The sequence below is a fragment of the Arvicola amphibius genome, chromosome 10 (assembly GCF_903992535.2).
Source record: "Arvicola amphibius chromosome 10, mArvAmp1.2, whole genome shotgun sequence".
NCBI classification, from domain to species: domain Eukaryota; kingdom Metazoa; phylum Chordata; class Mammalia; order Rodentia; family Cricetidae; genus Arvicola; species Arvicola amphibius.
Window position 1 is genome coordinate 105,051,790 of NC_052056.1, and position 20,952 is coordinate 105,072,741.

General features: G+C 39.0%; 2 protein-coding genes across 2 annotated transcripts in view; one reads left to right on the forward strand and one right to left on the reverse strand.

Annotated features, from left to right (window-relative positions):
* Positions 1-6,998: 6,998 nt before the first annotated feature.
* On the reverse strand, positions 6,999-15,410 carry LOC119824381 (zinc finger protein 120-like). The gene is made up of 8 exons (XM_042055853.1): positions 15,346-15,410; positions 14,411-14,518; positions 12,933-13,119; positions 11,008-11,134; positions 10,756-10,816; positions 9,405-9,643; positions 8,670-9,320; positions 6,999-7,054 (listed from the first exon to the last, which is right to left on the reverse strand). The coding sequence occupies exons 1-8, from the start codon at positions 15,408-15,410 to the stop codon at positions 6,999-7,001; spliced, it is 1,494 nt and encodes a 497-aa protein (XP_041911787.1).
* A 1,414-nt stretch (positions 15,411-16,824) lies between these two features.
* Positions 16,825-20,952, forward strand: part of LOC119824382 (zinc finger protein 420-like) — an 81,613-nt gene continuing 77,485 nt past the window's right edge. Inside the window, exons 1-3 of the mRNA XM_042055854.1 lie at positions 16,825-16,897; positions 17,396-17,490; positions 17,849-18,007. Coding sequence (XP_041911788.1) covers positions 16,825-16,897; positions 17,396-17,490; positions 17,849-18,007 — 327 coding nt within the window. The remainder of the gene's footprint in view (positions 16,898-17,395; positions 17,491-17,848; positions 18,008-20,952) is intronic.

Genomic DNA, 20,952 nt, shown 5'->3' on the forward strand with positions numbered 1-20,952 from the left:
AGTCCCATTTGTCTGTTCCCAGGTTTTCTCACAAGGTATACTTCATCAATTTGACAGCTGTGATAAGGAGGTCTGAGATCTTAGTCCGGTCAGCTAGTCTCTTGACCAGATGTATCCCATAAAATACCCTGCTGTGGTGCCAGTTGTCCATAACGGAGATAGTATCTGACCCAAAGGTCACCTTATCTCTGTCTCCTAAAGGTTAGCTCAGTTCACCTCTGTCGTTTATCAGGACTGGCCAGGACACCATTCTAAATTTATAGGGGAGCGCTCTGGTCTTAATGAAACAGCCAGTCGTAAAATGACCTAAGCTTCCCAAACATCTGAGAAAACAGCTCCCTGTGAGTGAATGATCCTTGATCTGCTGGAAAAGCTGCTGATGGTCTGTTCTCATTCTCCCAGACTTGCAACTATATATATATATATATATATATATATATATATATATATATTCCTCATTTTTGGAATCCATAATCCATATTTATTTTTTGGACTCTTCAATATAAAGGTTCTGGATACTACGAATAGTGTCTCTATGAACATAGTCGAGCATGTATCCTTTTAGTATGATTGTGAATACATTGGGTATATACCCAATAGTGATAATGCTGGATCTTGAGAGTAGATTCCCAATTTTCTGATACACCACCATATTGATTTCAAAAGTGACTGCACAAGTTTGCACTTCCTACTAGCAATGGAGGAGTGTCTCACTTACCCCACATCTCCAACAAAAGCTGCCCTCAGTGATTTTTTTTATATTATTTATGACAGGTATAAGATGGAATCTCAGAGTCATTTGATTTGCATTTCTCTAATGAGTAAGGATGTGTAGCAATTTCTCAAAGTCTTTGCCAATTGAAAGTCTTCGCTTGGGAATTTTCTGTTATTATCTTTTCCTATTTTTAATTGGATTATTAGGTATTTCATGGCTAGTTTTTTGAGATATACTTTTAGTTTTTAAATTATTTATAATTTATATATATATACATATATATATAAAATTGTAAGTTTGTGTTTATGAATCTCTGGTTGTCCCAAACCTCACTTGATAGACTAGACCTTCCTAGGACATAAGAGGGGTCTTCACACATTGTCTCCGGAGTGTATGCATAATACATGCGCACAGCACACCTAGATAACATGTTCTTTTAATTGACTTAATGAGGATGAGTGTCTGAGCTTGGTTAGTTAAGGAAGCCAGGACACAGATTCTTGTCCTAATTCTAGTCACACAATGGGTTCCATCAAACACAATCCTTTTTCCTTAAAGTCTACTGTTTTTCAACCTTTAAAAGAAAGTTTTTCTTTATCACTAATCAAGTTACTAGCACATAGTTCTGAATTTATTCAAAAGATAGTAAAACTCAGGCTCACAGATATAAATTCTTTTATAATGTAGTTAACTGTAATGCTCTTTTTACTCATCCCATCTTCCTTGGGCTTGACTAAATGAAGCTGGAGCAATCTAAGTCAAACATGGTGACACAGACATGTGGTCATGGGACTAAGAAAGTGGAGACAGGAACTTCAGGATTTTTAAGTTATCTAAGATGAGAATGGTGCATAGGGTGTGGAGGGAGGCCCATAGTTCCAAGGAAGACTGTGATTGGCTGAGATCAGTGTTCAGAGTGTTCGCTGCAGGTCCAGCACTTCAGAGTCATTAATTACACCAGCAAGTGTCTGATGAGGTATTTTCACCAAGGGTTTTCTAATTTTGATAATGTTTCCTACCCAAGAAAGCCTAGGTCACTGTGGGGTCAAATCATTTTGTTCATTAACAACTAAAGATTTGGTCCTGGTTTAACTTTGGTATATGGTACTTATCTAAAAAAGTGTCCGTTTCTTTTACATTTTCCAATTTTGTGGCATACAGGATTTTGTAGTAAGATCTAATGATTATCTGAATTTCCTCTGTGTCTGTGGTTATGTCCTCCTTTTCATTTCTAATCTTATTAATTTTTGTGTTCTCTCTCTGCTGTTTGATTAGTTTGGCTAGGGGTTTGTCAGTCTTGTTGATTTTCTCCAAGAACCAGCTTTTTGTTTCATTGATTCTTTGGATTGTTTTCTGTGTTTCTATTTTGTTGATTTCTGCCCTCAGTTTGATAATTTCCAGTCTTCTACTCGTCCTAGGTGTGTCTGCTTCTTTCTTTTCTAGAGCTTTCAGGTGTGCTGTTAAGTCTCCAATGTGTGCTTTCTCCGTTTTTCTTAAGTGGGCACTTAGTGTTATGAATTTTCCTCTTAGCACTGCTTTCATAGTGTCCCATAGGTTTGAGTATGTTGTGTCTTTATTTTCATTGAATTCAAGAAAGACTTTAATTTCTTTCTTTATTTCTTCCTTGACCCAGCTGTGGTTCAGTAGTTGACTGTTCAGTTTCCATGAGTTTGTAGGCTTTCTGGGGGTAGCATTGTTGTTGAATTCTAATTTTAATCCATGGTGATCCGATAAGATGCAGGTGGTTACTAATAAGTTTTTGTAACTGTTGAAGTTTGTTTTGTTACCGAGTATGTGGTCAATTTTCAAAAAGGTTTCATGAGCCGCAGTGAAGAAGGTATATTCTTTCCTGTTTGGGTGCAATGTTCTATAGATGTCTGTTAAGTCCATTTGGTTCATTACCTCTATTAAGTCTTTTGATTCTCTGTTAGGTTTCTGTCGGATTGACCTGTCCATTGGTGAGAGAGGAGTGTTGAAGTCTCCCACTATCAGTGTGTTTGGTTTGATTGCTGCCTTGAGTTCTAGTGATGTTTCTTTTACATAAGTGGGTGCTTTTGTATTAGGGGCATAGATATTCAGGATTGAGACTTCATTCTGATAGATTTTTCCTGTAATGAGTATAAAGTGTCCCTTTCCATCTCTTCTGATTGATTTTAGTTTGAAGTCAACTTTGTTAAAAATTAGTATGGGCACACTGGCTTGTTTCTTAGGTCCATTTCCTTGATAAAACTTTTCCCAACCCTTTACTCTGAGTAGATGTCTGTCTTTGTGGTTGAGGTGTGTTTCTTGTAAACAGCAGAATGTTGGATCCTGTTTTCATATCCAATCTCTTAGCCTGTGTCTTTTTATAGGTGAATTGAGTCCATTGATATTAAGTGATATTAATGACCAGTGGATGTTAACTCCAGTTGTCATTTTTTATTTGTTAGTAGAGAATGTGTGTTTCCTTTCTTTGAGATGTGCTCGTGAAGGGTTGCTAGATGTCTGAGTTATTTTGGGCAATGCTGGACTCCTTGGTTTGTGATTTTCCTTCTATTACTTTCTGTAGGCCTGGATTTGTGGCTACATATTGTTTAAATTTGTTTTTATCTTGGAATATATTTTTTCTCCATTTATAGTGAACGAAAGCTTGACTGGGTATAGTAATCTGGGCTTCCATCCATGGTCTCTTAGTTTCTGCAAAACATCTATCCAGGACCTTCTGGCTTTCATGGTTTCCATAGAGAAGTCAGGTGTTAGTCTGATAGGTTTACCTTTATAAGTTACTTGACCTTTTTTTTGCAGCTCTTAATATTCTTTCTTTATTCTGTATGTTTTGTGTTTTGATTATAATATGGCAAGGGGATGATTTTTTTTGATCCAGTCTATTTGGTGTTCTGTAAGCTTCTTGAACCTTAATAGGAATATCTTTCTTTAGGTTTGGGAAGTTTTCTTCTATAATTTTATTAAATATATTTTCTGGGCCATTGAGCTGTAATTCTTCTCCTTCTTCTACACCTATTATTCTTAGGTTTGGTCTTTTTATTGTGTCCCAGATTTCCTGAATGTTTTGTGTTGAGAATTTGTTGGATTTGCTGTTTTCTTTGATCAGTGCATTTATTTTCTCTATGGTATCTTCAGAATCTGAGATTCTTTCTTCTGTCTCTTGTATTCTGTTGGTTATGCTTGTTTCTGTAGTCTCTGTTCATTTACATAGATTTTCCATATCCAGCTGGCCCTCGGGTTGTGTTTTCTTCCTTGCCTCCATTTCAGTTTTCAATTCTTGCACTGTTTCCATTATCTGTTTGATTGTTTTTTCTTGGTTCCCTAGGATATCATTTACAGATTTACTCAATTTGTCAAACTTTTTGTTATTCTTCTCGTCCATTTCCTTAAGGGAGTTTTTCATCTCCTGTTTAAGGGACTCTATTACTTTCATAAAGTCAATTTTTTCTACTTCTTCTTGATTAGTGTGTTCAAGTCCTCCTGTTATAAGTTCGCTGGGTTCTGGTGCTTTCATGTTGTTTTTCAAATTGTTAGAGGAATTCTTGCATTGGCGTCTGCCCATTTCTTCCTCTGAATAATCCCCTTTGGGTCTTCTTTTAGAAGTTCAATTCACCCCAATGAATTCAATTCACTCATCCCAATGAATGATGGATATTCTGGTAGACAATCAGATCTCCTTGCAGGCCAAGTGGCTCACTGACAAAGGGCCTACCTTGCTGCAGGCAGGCTTTTGTAACAGGGGACCTCCCACAGGCCTGGGTGCACTCAATTCCTGGTCCCGGCGCCCTAACAGGCTGAACTGTGGGATTTTGTGGCCCCAAAGATGGGAGGATGAAGTGGGGGTGGTGGGTTCTGGATGCAAGCTGGGAGGGGACAGGAAGAGAGAATCAGTATCCGGGGAGAATAACCCCTGCAGGAAGAGCAGGAAGTGTATGTGGGGAATTGGGGAATGACGGTCGTCCCTCTCCGGGCAGCTGCCGTGGTACAGGCACTAACTCACCCCAATGAATGATGGATCTTCTGGCAGACAGTCAGGTCTCCTTGCTGGCCAAGGGGCTCACTGACAAAGGGCCTACCTTGCTGCAGGCAGGCTATTGAAACAGGGACCTCCCACCGGCCTGGGTGCACTCAATTCCCGGTCCTGGCGCCCAAACAGGCTGAGTTGTGGGATTTTGTGGCCCCAAAGATGGGAGGATGAAGCGGGGGGGGGGGGGGGAGGGACAAGTACCAGAATTTCTTGAAAATCTTTATGCCATTTGAAGTCATCACCATTCTTGTCTCCTAACTGAAAGTTTTATAGTCATCAGGAAAGGAGACTATGATCACATATAGAAAAGTCATTCTTTACGCCTGCAAGTTCCCTTTGTCTCCTTAAAGGAGGAATAACTCCAGCAGGGTTCCACCTGCTCTGCATCCTTATGGTATCCCATTGCTGACTATTTACCAACTATGGGCTAAACTCAGGTTTGTGGTTTCATCAAGGGTCTGTCACTTTTAAGACACTTGTATTTTCAGTTTCTCTCCTGAAAAACTTTTTTACTCTCCATTGTTTTATGGAGATTTGGGCTCAAAGACATCTTTTGCATATTTCTAAGGTAGTTTCTGATGCTGTTCGTATTGTATTTCTTTTGGGTCATAAGAAGTGGGGCAAAGAAGAACTCAGGAGCGCCCATTCACACCTTACTGTTATAATGACATGTTCACTAGGCTGAATAGATGGCTCAGCAGCTGACATCACTTCATAGGTCCTGACTGTTTCCCAGAACTCACAAAACAGCTCACAATTCTCTTTAACTCCAGTGAAAGGGGATCAGATACCCTCTTATGGCCTCCACTTTGACCTCCACTTTTGTACTCAGTATATACTATGACAAACTCAAATCATCAGACAGCAGCAACAAACTTTTTGTACTGAGAAATATTATGGTATTCTCTGGGGTTCTGAGAAAATGTTAAGAATAAGTATATACTCCTAAGGATAACACACGCTACAAAAAAGGGATAAAACAAAAGAAAGGATATCAGTTTATCATTTTCAATTGAAAATATGTTTTATTAAGTTGTTGTTTTTCCCCTATCCTTCATGAAAACATGTTTACAATCTGAAAAAAGACAACATTTTCCTGGTAAAATGTTTCAGTTAATCAGGGTGCTTAGTGGGAAATGTGTGTGGTGTGCAAGTCTGGTAACCTGATCTTGATCACCATATGAAGAGAGCTAGGAGTCCACTGCAAAAACATGTGTTATGGTCTTCATATATATGTCAGGCCTAAAATTCCATAATCATATAATACATACATATAAAAGAAACTTTATTCAAATGAATTTCATCAATATTACATTAGCTGGCATCTCTGGATAATTCCCTTAGAAGGAAGCACTTCATGAAGTGACAAATGGGTAACTAATGGGGACAGGAAGATGCACAGAACTTCAAATAATGTATACCTATCCACAGGATATCAAGCTATACTGTGAAATATTCAGTAGACTACTGATGTCCCACATTTTACATCTGTAGCAGTTTGATGAAAATGATGCTGTGGACACACATATAAGGTAATGTTTCTTATACTCTATCCAATTATGCATTTAGACATTAGTTTTGATAAAATATGTAGAGAAAACAGCAAATGTTAGGGTCTAACATGTATCCTTGGACTTACATTCAAGAGACTGACCCACAATGATTATAACTTCAGATGTATTCATAACTCATTAGTGACATACAAACTAGACTGGATAGCAAATGACATCTCAAGGGAATTTGTGAAAATATGAAAAAGAAATCCAGGAAAAAATTTCACCGCCCTTTCACAGTCACCATTCCTTAAAATGCATGAATACACACTGCCTAATATTAAAATAATGTTTCACTTAGATGATGGACATCTCATTCTATGTTTCAGCAGAAAAATACCTATCACTAAGTGAAGCACAGTGGGAGATATACAAAAGTCACAGAGAGAAAACAAAGAGCACAAAACAAACTTCATTGAAAGGATTTGCTAAATATATAGAACACTTTAATATCTCTCACTAACCAGAAAACACAATGGAGAAATGTCGAACATCAGACTTGAGTGAAGATAGTAAATGAGTAACCTTCTTCATGATGAAAATGTTATAAAACAAAAATTTCTGGACAATAAAGATCACTGTGATGTCTAAATTCTTTACCATATCGTTTACATGAAGAAGAGTTTTCTCTTGCAGGAGTTCTTCCCTATTACCTGATGTTAAGATGATTTTAAAAAGTCTTTAAAATATCTACAGGGCTACGGATAAGGATAAGCAGCTAGGACAAGCTCATTGTCAGGATGAAGTTCAGGTTTTTGAGAACTTCCTGTAGTCCTGCAACAGGAATACCCAAGGGTCTAACATTCCTGGGAGCAAGCATGAATATCCATATACCCACTCAAAGGCACACTAAAATAACACAATCAAAATTAAATAAAATCTTTGACTAAACATTTTTTCACTCATGAGTGTTTTTCTCCTGTTAGCATTCATTTCCGTAACCCAGGCGTTGACTCATTTAAAGGCTTACTTCTAGAGTTTTCCTCAATCATGATATGGATCATGCAACAGAAAGCAAGAATGTAGACTTGAAGTTACAGAAATTCACCATTCTCAATTAGTGGCATCATTTGGGAAATATTAGAGTATATTGTCATCCTGGAAGAAATATGTCACGGGTTTATACCTGAGAGTATACATTCACACACCATTTCAAGTTCGTATACCTGGTTTATGCTGCAGGCTGAGAATGTGAGTTCTTAGCTTCCCAACGTAGCTGTCATGTCTGACACTTCTTGTGACAACACTGGCAAGGTGATCATGTAACTGTCTGGAACCCAGAGTCACATTAAGCTCTTTTATTAATTGCCTTAGGGATTTTGTTTTATCACAGGCACAGAAGAGGCACTCATACCCATCTACAAAATTTTATATCTGGATAAGTGATGGGGGAAGCTTTGTTAACCAATCATCTTCAGAACTGGAACGTAGTGAAGGCGTGGCTTCCTGAAGCCCAGGACGAAAATGGGGATGGACCAAGTGCTTGCTCTCTGGGTGATTCTCGCAGGACACAGTGGAACTTGGACTTTCCATTCTTGTGGCATGAGTTTCCACTTATAAGTAAAAATATAATTGCTTATCTTTAAGCTAGCCTGGTTGTTTCCAAAACTGAGCTAACTTCTACAGATAGGTGTATTTATATAATTGAAGAAAAGTGCAAAATCAGGAAGGGTTACCTTATCATTGAATTCACAGGAGTTCTGTCCATATAATTTTGCAGGTGCAAACAAAATAAAGACTTCATAACGCTTGAACAGATTTGTTTTCTTCCCAGTCTTATATAAGTAAATGTGTGTTGGCTGAAGATATTTCCAAAACATTTATACTCACATTCCCTTTAGAATGAATCTGCTCAGGTCCTCAGAGTACTGTGATATGCAAAGGTCTTAATAGACTTCTTACCTACTAAAAGTTTACTCTTGTATAAAGACTACCAAGAAGAGGAAAACATTACCACACTGATTGCACCTAAGGGTTTTGACGGGCTGGACTGTGGTTGCACACCCCTTTAATCCAGCACTTAGGAAAGAAAGACAGAGAAATCTCTGTGAGTTAAAGGCCAGCCTTGAGTATGCCTGAGTTCCAGAACAGACAAAACAGAGAAAACCCTCTCTCAAAAAATCAAACAAGAAAAAAAAGGAGTTTCTTTGCAATATGAATTTTTCTCAAGACTTTAAAGCCTGATGACAAATACAAAGTCTCTACCACATTGGTTAAAATTGTAGGGTTTCTATTCAGCATTTGTTCTTTGATGGATGTGTGCACTTCTGTGACATGCAAAGGCTTTACTACATTGATTAAAGTAATAAGGTTTTTCTCCAGTATTTCTCTCAAATACATAAGGTTCTTTTATGTATTTGGAGATTACATTGATGTGAAAAGTCTTTACCACATTGATTACATTCATAGTGTTTTTCTGCAGTATGTGTTCTTTTATGTTTTTTCAAATTGCTGAGTTGTGAAAAGGCTTTACCACATTGATTACATTCATATGGTTTCTCTCCAGTATGTGTTCTTTTGTGTCGTTGGAGACTACTGATATATGGAAAGGCTTTACCACATTGCTTACATTCATAGGGTTTCTGTCCTGTATGAAGTCTTTTATGTGTTTTTAGACTAACGAGTTTTGAAAAGGCTTTATCACATTGATCACATTTATTGGGTTTCTCTCCTGTATGAAGTCTTTTATGTGTTTTTAGATTACTGAGTTGTGAAAAGGCTTTATCACATTGATTACATTCATAGGGTTTCTCTCCAGTATGTGTTCTTTTGTGTATTTGGAGTTTAGAGCGCTGTGAAAAAGCTTTATCACATTGATCACATTCAAAGGGCTTCTCTCCAGTATGTGTTCTTTCATGTTTGTGAAACTCACCACGACTCACAAAAGCTTTATCACATTGATTACATTGATAAGGTTTCTCTCCAGTATGTGTCCTTTGATGTACTCGAAGATTACTGTTCTCTGAAAAGGCTTTCCCACATTGACTACATGTGTAGGGTCTTTCTCCAGTATGTGTTCTTTTATGTCTTTGGAGACTACCTTGTCGTGAAAAAGCTTTACCACATTGATTACATTCAAAGGCTTTCTCTCCAGTATGTGCTCTTTTGTGAAGTTGGATTCTACTGATACAGGAAAAGTCTTGACCACATTGATTACATTCATAGGGTTTCTCTCCATCTTGTGTTCTTTTAAGTGTTTGGACACAGCTGGTACCTGCAAAGGCTTCATCATATTGAATAACATCATATGGCTTCTCTGCAGAATGAATTTGTTCATGCCTTTCAAGATGACTGTAACATGCAAAGGCTTTATCACATTGAGTATATTCAGAGGGTTTCTCTCCATTTTGGTTTCTTTCATACCTGCAAAGATAATTGAGACATGTAAAAGTTTTACCATGTATATTGCACTGATGAATCTTAATATCTGTAAGAATTAATTTTATAATTTCATTTAATTGTAAAGAGGAATCAGATTATAAGTTTTACATTCGTGGTGCTCCCCTTCAATAAAAGATGTTTTCTGTCTTTGAAGAACATTTCATGGTAAAAGTCTTTTTTAAATGACCCACATTTTATATGAAATTTTTTTACATATTTGAAAGGAACTAGACTAACTCAGTTTTAAATAACCTTACATTCCTTCTGCATTCTTATGTTTTCCTGTAGTGCAATACCTACCACAAGAAAGTGTACGAGGACAAACAAAAGTAAGTACACAGTCCAACACTCATAGGGCTTATCTTCAGTGTGAGTTTGCTGATGTCTTCCCAAGGAAGATTGAAAACGAATTAAATATAATCTTATAGAACATTCAACAAATCTATCCAGTGTTGAAATACTAAATATCTTTCATATCTTCTCAATATTCTAAAAGAGATACAGTCCCTCTTTCCATTTTGGGAAGCTCACTTGTGACATATGACATTCTTATTAAAGGAAGAACAACTGTCCCTTGAAATCACACAGTTTGACTTTCTGTTCCTCACAGACATGTAGTATAGGAATTAAGGTTTCTCCACAAGAGCCTTTGTGACTCTCATAAACTAACTCTTTCGATAAGCTTGGCAAAGTCACAAGTACATGAGTAACACTGGCTTTACTAAAGACTATTTTTACACAGTTTTAAACATATAGTTATTATCTATTCAATGTGTATATGTGTGTTCCTTGTGCAATATCTGAGTGGCATGAAACTAAATTAATTGGCAGATGTACAGCATAGTTATCATGGGGTTATGATTCAAATGCTGGTATCAGTTATGGAATCATTTCCTTCTCTTGTGATTTTAGAGGAATGCCTTGGAAACACAGACCTGTTACCTCATATTAAGGAATGTGATTTTATGAGCCATCAATAAACATCAATATACTTTAAGCTGTGCTTATTTATACTATTTTTTTCTTTAAATCTTCCAGGAGAAATTAAAATTTCTTCAGAGAAAAATATACACCAAGTTGCAAATAAAAATTACCTTCCATGTTTTCTAGCACTTTGACAGTTCTCCTCAAGATTACGGTCTTCCCAACTATACCCTAAAATATAGTAACAGAAAGTAGATAAAATATTAAAGGACATTGTACAAAATTGAATATCTTAAGTAAATTATGCCTTAGTTATTTGGCTCATTCTTACTCTTTCTCAAACACAAATATACAAAAGTATCAATAAATAAATCACACTTGTCCCCTTATTTTAAAAAGTGAAGGAAAGTTCACAATCTTACCAATAGAAGTGAGGTTCCTGTATGTCTCTAGCATCACATTTTTGTAGAGTCTCTTTTGGGAAGAATTCAGCAAAATCCACTCATCCTGAGTGAAGTTAATGTGCACATCCTCATAGGTCACTGATTTCTAGAACAATACAACCAACAATAAAACAAAGTTTGATCCTGACATTGGATACTTCTTTTTAAATGATATATTTGTATAATGCTGCTTCTTCCTATACTTCTTCCATGACATTACATTATAATATAATCACTAGTCACTTTAGAAGGAAACTGAAGAGGAGGTTCATATGAGCCATTCCTTGGCCCTTTAAATAGGATACAACCTTGAGAAAGAAATGCCAATGAACAGACATACAGAGACAGACGAGCAAGCAGATCAACACTATTGAGAAAACATTACAGAAATAATAAGACCAATGATTATCTCGAAAAGTGATGGGAAAATTGGGTATACTGACTCTTGCCTTTAATCCCAGCAATCAATGTAAAAGCAGATGAATTCAATTGAGTTGGATGTCAGTCAAAGCCTATGCAATGAGTTACAGGTAAGCCAGAGTTACACATTAATAAAACCCATTATCCACAGAAAAAAAATCATTCAAATTAAAAAGGTAAAAAGAAATCAGAGGTTTAAATGAAGTTCTTACAAACAGTTTTGTATCCACTTTAGTTCCACATTCATCTTACAGACCCTGCAGTGACCCAGTTTAAACTGTTTCATAATAAGATCTTAATAAAAGGGAGTGCATGTTTAACAGTTACAAAAGGACCAAAGAAAACATGAGTCTTGCAAATGATGATCATAAATAACAGAGTAAGAGAGTTGGGTCAGCAATTAAGAGGGCTGGTTGTACTTGCAGATAAGTAGGTACAGTTGTCAGTACTAAAAGGGGGCTTGTAATTATCCATTACTTCAACTTCATAGGTTCTGGGGCCCCTTGGGACTAACAAGAGGAACAGGCTTGCATGTGGTACATACCCTTGAACATAGATACAACCTCATATTCATTGAAAGCATACAAAACAAAAAAAAATTAGAGGCAGGTAGAATGTTACACACATGCACTGCAATGATTCAGAAGGCAGAGGTATTAATGTCACGGATACTATTCTCCTGGGAAAAAGAAGGATACCCTCCACCAAACTTCAAATTTCAAGATGTAGGTGAAGTTCAGCATAGAAATTTATCCTTGATATGTACAAAAACCTACATTCCAGGCTCATCAGAGAATAAACAATACACACACACACAAACCACAAAAAAACCATAAAAAACAAAACAAGTATGCTGCTTAGCCATTAATTTCTCTATGCAGAAGCCAGGATTATTTGTATTTCTGAGTTGAGGACAGCATGGTCTATGGAGCTACATTCAGTATCCAGAGCTACACAGAAAAACATTCTCTTTCAAAAACAAAAGTAAGAAAAGAAATTAAAATAGAAATCAGAATAGCAAAAAGCTTAAGAGTAAATAGCAATTGCTTCAACTGCATGTTTTGTCATTTAGTGATAACATCTCTAATGACGGTGCAGTCATAACAGCGGGACCCACGTAACCAGAAATGGGTTGTGGCTATAAACATGTAAACCCAATCACCAATATAGGAATTTCATCCAAATGATTTCTCCTACTCAATGTTCGACAAATACAACAAAGAAGAGTACCCTGGAAAGATAAGTGTTCAACCTCTTCTTCTAATCTGGGACCTTTTCCTTAGATCAACTACATTCTGACCCTGATCCATAAATATTCATGGTCATCCCATGATAAAAAAGGTCATAGGCTGGAACCGTTCCTGAAGTGTTTCAATGTGAAGTCTCTTATAACAATCATGATATTGACTTGATTGGCCACCACCCATCCTAATAAAGCCACACCTAATAGTGCCACTCCCTAGGAGATTATTGGGTCTAACTACTTTCAAACTATCAGAGTGGTTTATCTGAGTCTTAAGGTAGGTAGATTCCCAGTTATCTGAGGTACTGCCATATTGGTTACCATAGTGGCTACACAGCTTTGTTGTCAGAGCAGCAATGGAGGAATGTTCTCCTTTCTCAACATCCTTGCCAGCATGAGTTTTGCCTTGTGTTTTGAACCTAGCTATTCTGACAGGTATAAGGTGAATTCTAAAAGCTCTTTTGATATACATTTTATTGATGGCTAAATATATTGAACATTTAGTTAAGTGTTTCTAAGACAGTTTAGACTCATCTACTTAGAACTCCTTGTTTAAATCTGTACCATATTTTAATTCAATTAATTTATTTCTTGATGTATTGCTTCTTGAGTTCTTTGCTTCTGAGCAAGTAAACCCAAAGTACATAGAAAACATGATGTGTACTCATTGTAAGTGGATATTAGCTGTTGAGTAAAGACTAATCACATTACAATCCACAGACCCAGATAGGGTAAGTGACAAAGATGGCTGTAGCAGGGGGTTCATGGCTCCAAAAAGGAAGATTAAATAGACTAGATCTGTGGGTGTACTCAGAGCAAGAACAGGAAGGATCATGGGAGTAAATGGAGGTATGGAGGTGGAAAACAGTGCAAGAAATTACTAGAATAAGAAAGCTTCCAAGGGTTGATGTTGAAACAGGGCAGTAACAACTTTCTGAAATCTTTAAGGGTGATTATAGTGAGGACTCCCTATAACTCAGAAATATGGAGCCTGTACTGGCCATCTTCTGTAATCACATATGGCTCCCAGTGGGGAGGCTAGGAAGCCAATCCATGCACAAAATATTTGACACACACTTGTTGTGTATGGAAGATACATCAGGAAAATGGTGGCTTGAGATTTGTGTAGTGGCTAAGCAATGACTGGCCAAACTTGAGGACCAGGGTTGCTAGGAAAAGTGCCTAGATGTGCAGGATCCAGAAGTTGGATGGCTCAGAGAACTAGGGTAGAACCAAATACAAGTAACAATAAGGAAAAAAAAAATCAACGTAATGATACCTAATTCCACGACATATAGATCTCTAGGTCTCAAATCCTGTTCGCCTTTGTTGAGAGCAGCACACTTCTTTTTCTTGAGCTGCTTCCATTCCCCATTAGTACCTCTCCTTGGCAGGTAACCTATGACCCTGGGATCTCTAATATCTTGGGTAATTAAAGAATTCCAACCTTCCAATATTAAGGTCCACTCAAGATCTTCTGTACTCTTCCATAGGCTTTGGGTCAATACACTGACTCTGCCCTCTGCAGTACACACAGCTGGTCTTCCTGGTCTTCTAGACTCTGGCTGGCTCAGTTCCACTGTCACTGCTGTTCTGGTGGTCATCTCAAGTGCTGGCCTCTCCAGACACTGGGGTCTTCTGTTGCAACTGAGATTCACTTTCACCAGCGTTTCTCACGGAATCTCCTCAGGGTGCCGCACCTCTTGGCATGACCCTTACAGTCCTGAACATTCAACTGCCAATGAGACTGCACCTCCAGTGATGTCCTTTCCTGGCCTCTCACAGTGCCGAGCCTTACATCCATCCATACCTTCAAAATATTTCCACCTGGTGAAACACATTACAAACTCCATCTACCAGCATGAGGTACAACCTTGGCTACCTCTGGAAGACAGCTTCTCTGTGCTATTAGAAAACACTTCCCAGACATTTTCATATCACTGATGCTGGTCTCTTAATCATCACTAAATGTTTAGCTCTAGCCGTCCAGCATTAAGTACCCAGTAGAGCAATATTTCGCTTAAATACTTCTGATAACTTACTCATCACAGCTGGTTCTTCAGCCCCAGCTCACCAGAAACAGAGAATTTAATGCCTTTCTTTTATCCTTAACTCTTAAGCCAGAACCATGTGGCCCAAGCTGTCAGATTCTGCTGCTTACTGGGGTTGGAACATGGCATCTTGTTTAATTCTGTCTTTACCAGCTTTCTGTCTTTCATTGTATAAGCTTGACTGTCCTGAAACTTGATCTGCAAACTAGGCTGTGCTTGAACTAACAGAGTATGCAGGTCTCTGTGTTCTGACTGCTAGGGTTAAAGTCAATGTACCGCCACACTCTTAGGCCACCAATCCCTTTTTTATATTTCTTAATCTGTTGATGTCTTTGAGCAAAAGATTAAGGTGCATTCCACTTTTGGGGGCCCTTATCTCCTGAAGTATGATTCCCTGCTCAGCTGCTCTTTTTATTATGTATCTTCAGTAGAGTTACCACTAACATCCACTCGGCAGAGTCTATCTAAGGCTATGTAGGTAATTCTTCACCAATGGGATTAATCAAAATCTCCTTACTTTAGCCTCAGGCAGATTCTTTAAACCAAGGCACGTCCTTCACCAAAATATCACAAGAATAATTTCTAAAGAACATGGTAAAATACTTGTCTGAAACCTCTTGAGCTGGCTCCTGATATTTCATATCATTATCAAGGTCACTCTCTCCCATCCTCCTCCTAGTATGATCCTGTATTCAGTGCCAAATGCATTCTGTCCTTTTCTTAAACCAAAGAATCAAAGACCTAATCATTCGAAACAAAAGCATGGTTAGGACTAGCACAGCAATACCTAAGTCTCTGGGACCAACTTCCTTCTGCTTTACTTTTTTTTTTTTTTTTTTTTGGTAAGGAGACACCAGATGACCAGAGAAACTCTTATAACAAAAACATTTAATTGAGGAGGCTCACATACAATTTCAGAGGTTGAGTTAATTATCATCATGGCTGGAAACATGTAAGCTGGAAGCCAGATGTGATACTAAAGCTGAGAGTCCTTTTTTCTTGACTCAGAAGAAACAGGATGTAGTCTGACACACTGGGAAGTATCCTGAGAATAAGAGACCTCAAAAACCCACAGTGACATACTTCCTTTAACAAGATCATGCCAACACCAAAATGGCCACACCTCCCACTACTTCCACTCCCTAAGAGATTATGGTGCCAAATATATTCAAACTACCACAGTGGTATAGCTGAGTCTTGAGGTAGATAGATTTATAATTATCTGAGGAATAGCCATATTGATTTCCATACTGGCTATACAGGTTTGCATTCCCAGTATCAATGGGGGAGTATTCCTTTTTCCATATTTTTGCCACTATGAGATGTCACTTGTGTTATTGATCCTAGCCAATCTGACATGTATAACTGAATCATTGAAGTAGTTTTGATTTGTATTTCCTTGATAGCTAAGGATGTTGAACATTTATTTATGTGTTTTAAGCCAGTTAAATTCTTTTATTTAGAATTCTTAATTTTGATCTGTACCATATTTTTATTTGATTATTTGATTTGTGGATGTCTAGTTTCTTCAGTTCTATTTTATTCTGAGGAAGTAAATCCAGAACCTCATAGACAAAGATAATACATACTCATATATATGTGGGTATTAGCAGTACAATCCATAGACTCAGAGAGGGTAAATAACAAGAATGGTTGTAGCAGGGGATGCATGGGAGCCCACATGAAAAGAGGAAATAGACTAGATTTTAGGTGTGAACAAGGAATAGCAAGAGTAAAAATCATGAGATAAATGGAGGGATGGAGGGAGAATATACAAGGAGAGATGACTGGAATAGGAAATCTTTATTTGATGTGGAAACCTAATACAGTAGAAACTTTTTTGCTAGTGAAGAGGGCAGCCATTGTGGGACTCCCAGTAACTAAGAATATGGAGCCTGAACCTGTCATCTTCTCTAATGACATATAGCTCCCTGTGGTAGGAATAGAAAAGAAAGCCAGTCGCAAAATATTTGACACACAGTTGCATTGTCTGGAAGATATACCAGGAAGTTGGTGGCTTAAATTGGTGTAGTGGCAAACAAATGACTGGACTAACTGAGGCCTAAGTGTAAAAAGGCAACCATGACCAACACTGCCTGCCTGGCAAGGAAGAAGAAGTTCAAAGGTTCAGAATTTAGAGTAGAACAAAATACAAGTAATAGACTAGGAAACAATGGTCAATATAAGGATCCCTAGCTCTATTCTAATAGAATCATAATTGTTTCCTAGACTAAATGTCAAGAGAGGGCCTTCCTCTGAAAATTGATTATGGCAGATGCAAAGAACTTCACTCAAACACTAACTGAAGCACTTGGAAGCAAGCAGAAATTTGGGTGAGGGTTTTTTAGAAGCCATAGGTGTCAAGGACACCAAAAAACCACAATTTACAGAATCAACTAAGCAGGGATCATAAGGGCTTAGAGAGTCTGACAGAGCAATTATGGAGCTTGCAGTGGCTGAGTTCTATCCTCTCAATGTGTACTGTGGTTGCTTTGCTTGGAGTTTTTGTGGGACTGTTAACTGTAAGAGTGTTTCTGAATCATTTGCTTGATCTTGGGACTATTTTCCTTCTGGATTGTGTAATCATGCATGAATATGAAGGTTTGTGTCTGGTCTTATTGTATCTTGTCATGATGTTCGTTGACATTCCTAGGAGGCTTGCTCTTTCTGAAGGGAAACAGAGAAACAGTGGATCTGGATCAGTGGGAATGTTGGGGACTAGGGAGTTCAGACACGGTTGAGGCTGTGGTCAGGAAGTACTGTATGAGAGAAGAATAAATAGAGAATAAACAAAAAGAAATGAAAATGCTTTGAATCTAACTTCATAATCTTCATAATCTTTAACAGCCAAAATGTTGTGCAAATATCCAAAGTCTCTTCTGATACTCTAGACAAAATATTGTCTTGTGATATCTTTTAAAATCAACAAGCAAAGTAAACTTTTTAGACATAAAATGACACAGGATATATTTCATTTAAAAAGAGAGGAATATATCTGTCTGTGTTCCAGTCAATAATTTGGGCAAACATCAAATACTCACATTCAGAAAACACCTGGCAAAAAACAAGTAGGCCACCATTTAATAAAACTTCTTCATTCCTTTAGATTCCACAGTCACAATTCCCAAACAACTCTCCAGCCATCACCCCTGAGACATATCCCCAACCCTCAAGAGCAGGCCAGGCCAGCAAGAAGAACAGGCAGTTGAACTCAGCCAAAGACTCCCTGATAAAGCAGAGTGCACACCAGCCATTAGAAATCCAGGCAGCCTGTCCACCCCTGGGTCTCCTCCACTCTTTGAATACCTCTTGCAAATATTATCCCCATCCAACCTGCCTTCTTGTCACTGTGTCCTAGTCCCCAAAATAGGTGGAGATGTTCTGTTTGAACAAGATACAGCAGCTGTCAGAAGTCCATGTAGGCCACTTGTGCACTGACATGTCCACTCCCAAAGTCCCTCACACCATGCAGTCCTCAATCCAGCACCCCTCTTCATGGATTCTTAGCCAACAACTTGTACAAATGACTTCCTTGCAGAAGAGAGACCACATCTCTCAACTGATTTCTAGCCCCAAACATGGTTGTGAAGGACCTCTGTTGAACCATAGGCCACTCAGACCAGAAGAACAGACAGCAAATAGAAACCAAAGAACAAAACACACTTTCAAAAGAGACAAAATGAGAAATAGGAACCTAGACTCATAATCACCACAAACCCAGATACGTAGGTGACAGTTTAAGAACACAAACAACAGCCATGGCAATATGTCCCCACCTGAGAGCCCAGCTATCCTACTAAACAAGCCCTCAATATTCTAATACAACAGCAACACAGGGAATACTGTGTGCAAGGTGTCTCTGACTCTTTTCCTTGGTCTTGAGACCCTATTTCTCCTATTGGGTTACCTCTTCAAGCCTTGCTCTGAGAGCTTTTTTCTAGACTTACTTAACTTCACATGTGGTAGTGACATGCCTACCCTGTGAGAAGGCTCGCTAGTCAAGCAAGGGACTGGAGATTGAAAAAACACACAGATACGTGAGTCTCCCTTAAAACAAGAATGCCGATTATATTGTGTGGCAGGGCAGCTTATTTAGGGTTCGCCTTAACTAATGGCCACGTCCCAAGCTGCAAACCCACCAGAAACCATTCCCCTAACATCAGAAACTTATGGAGGTCTCGTGCTCAGAGCAACTGCAAGCACAGGAAAACAAACTGTTCACTTGGGAAAGCAAAGGGTCATAAAAAACTCAAGGTCTGAAGGTCTGCAGCCCCAAACAATATGTCATGTTAGGTTTATATCCTGGGAGATCTTCTCTTTTAAGAAGGAAAATGGAGGAGAAAATAGAGGAGAGGGCATCAGGGGATGGGAATGAAAAAAGCAAATGTAGGGCAAATTGTAGTGGAGATATATTGTATGAGAGAAAGATTTCTAAAAGAAAAGAAAAGAAAAGAAAAGAAAAGAAAAGAAAAGAAAAGAAAGAGGAATGTGAATGCTGTGGGGGAAGATTGGACCAAAGCAAGATTAAATCTCAGCAGGATGAAAACAAAATCCTCCAATTGCATCTCAGACTCACGGGGCTTCATTCTAAAACAACCTAGATGGCTCCATCACTGTAACTGTTCATTCTCATCACTCATTGGCTACTCCCACTCTCTGTATGCAGCTGTCCATGGCAAATGCCTCCTAGCTTGAGTATGTCCCTATCCTGTGTTCTCAGAAGAACACAAACTTCTTCTTCAGTGCTTCAGGCAATCAACTCTCAAAGGCTCCTCACTAGGTTTCTGACCCTGCCAAATGCAGGTAGATACAACAGTGCTGAGCTGAACCCACACAGAGAGAACCCAGGACCTTTACATTTTTTTTCTCGTGGTTTATTTTTTTTTATATTTAAAAATTTCCATCTCCTTCCCTCCTCCTCCCCCCTCCCTCCCCTCCTCCTCCCCCTTCCCTCCCCTCCTTCTCCCCCTTCCCTCCCCTCCCCTCCACCCATACCTCCCCTCCCTCCCTCTCAAGGCCAAGTAGCCATCAGGGTTCCCCAGTCTATGCTAAGACCAAGGTCCTCCCAACTCCCCCCAGGTCCAGGAAGGTGATCGACCAAGCTGAGAAGGCTCCCACAGAGCCCGTCCATGAAGAACAATCAGAGCCCAGCGCCATTGTCCTTTGCTTCTCAGTCAGCCTCCGCTGTTGGCCACAGTCAGAGAGACGGGTTTGGTCGCATGATCCATCAGTCCCATTCCAACTGGAGTTGGTGATCTCCCATTAGTTCTGTCCCACCGTTTCCATGAGTGAACGCACCCCTCTCGTTCCTGACTTTCTCCCTCATGTTCTCGCTCCTTCTGCTCCTCATCGGGACCTTGGGAGCTCAGTCCAGTGCTCCAATGTGGGGCTCAGTCACCTTCCCCATCTGTCGCCAGCTGGAGGTTCCCTCACGGTCCTGACTTTCTTTCTCATGTTCTCTCTCCTTCTGCTCCTCATCAGGACCTTGGGAGCTCAGTCCAGTGCTCCAAGGTGGGGCTCTGTCATTTTCTTCATCTATCGTCAGGTGGAGGTTCTATGGTGATATGCAAGAAATTCATCAGTATGGCTATAGGAACTGGCCTTTTCAGGCTCCCTCTCCTCAGCTGCCCAAGGAACTAACTGGGGGCGTCTCCCTGGAAACCTGGGAACCCCTCTAGGGTCAAGTCTCTTGACAACCCTCAGGTAGCTCCTTAAATTAAGATATATGCTTCCCTGCTCTCATATCCACCCTTCCTATATCCCAAGCACCCCATTCCTCCGAGCTCCCCCGTTCTCCCCTTCACACTTTTCTCTCCCCATCTTCCCTTGGCCCAGTCTTGCCCAACCCTCAAGTTCCCAATTTTGCCTGGCGATCGTGTCTACTTCCAATATCCAGGAGGATTACTATATCTTTTTTTGGGAGTTCACCTTCTTATTATCTTCTCAAGGATCCCAAATTTATAGGCTCGATGTCCTTTAATTATGGCTAGAAACCGAATATGAGTGAGTACATCCCATGTTCATCTTTATGGGTCTGGGTTACCTCACTCAGAATAGTGTTTTCTATTTCCATCCATTTGCATGCAAAATTCAAGATGTCATTGTTTTTTACCACTGAGTAGTATTCTAGCATGTGTATATTCCACAGTTTCTTCATCCATTCTTCCACTGAAGGGCATCTAGGCTGTCTCCAGGATCTGGCTATTACAA

What these genes read in the sequence shown, in the direction of transcription:
- LOC119824381 (XM_042055853.1), bottom strand. Translation starts at nt 15,410, where the DNA reads ATGGGAGAGAGTGACCTTGATAATGATATGAAATATCAGGAGCCAGCT. An exon ending in ACCACTCTGATAGTTTGAAA is followed by an intron (nt 11,135 to 12,932) that starts GTAGTTAGACCC and finishes GTATTGTTCTAG; the next exon opens with AAATCAGTGACCTATGAGGA. An exon ending in AGTGCTAGAAAACATGGAAG is followed by an intron (nt 9,644 to 10,755) that starts GTAATTTTTATT and finishes TTATCTTTGCAG; the next exon opens with GTATGAAAGAAACCAAAATG.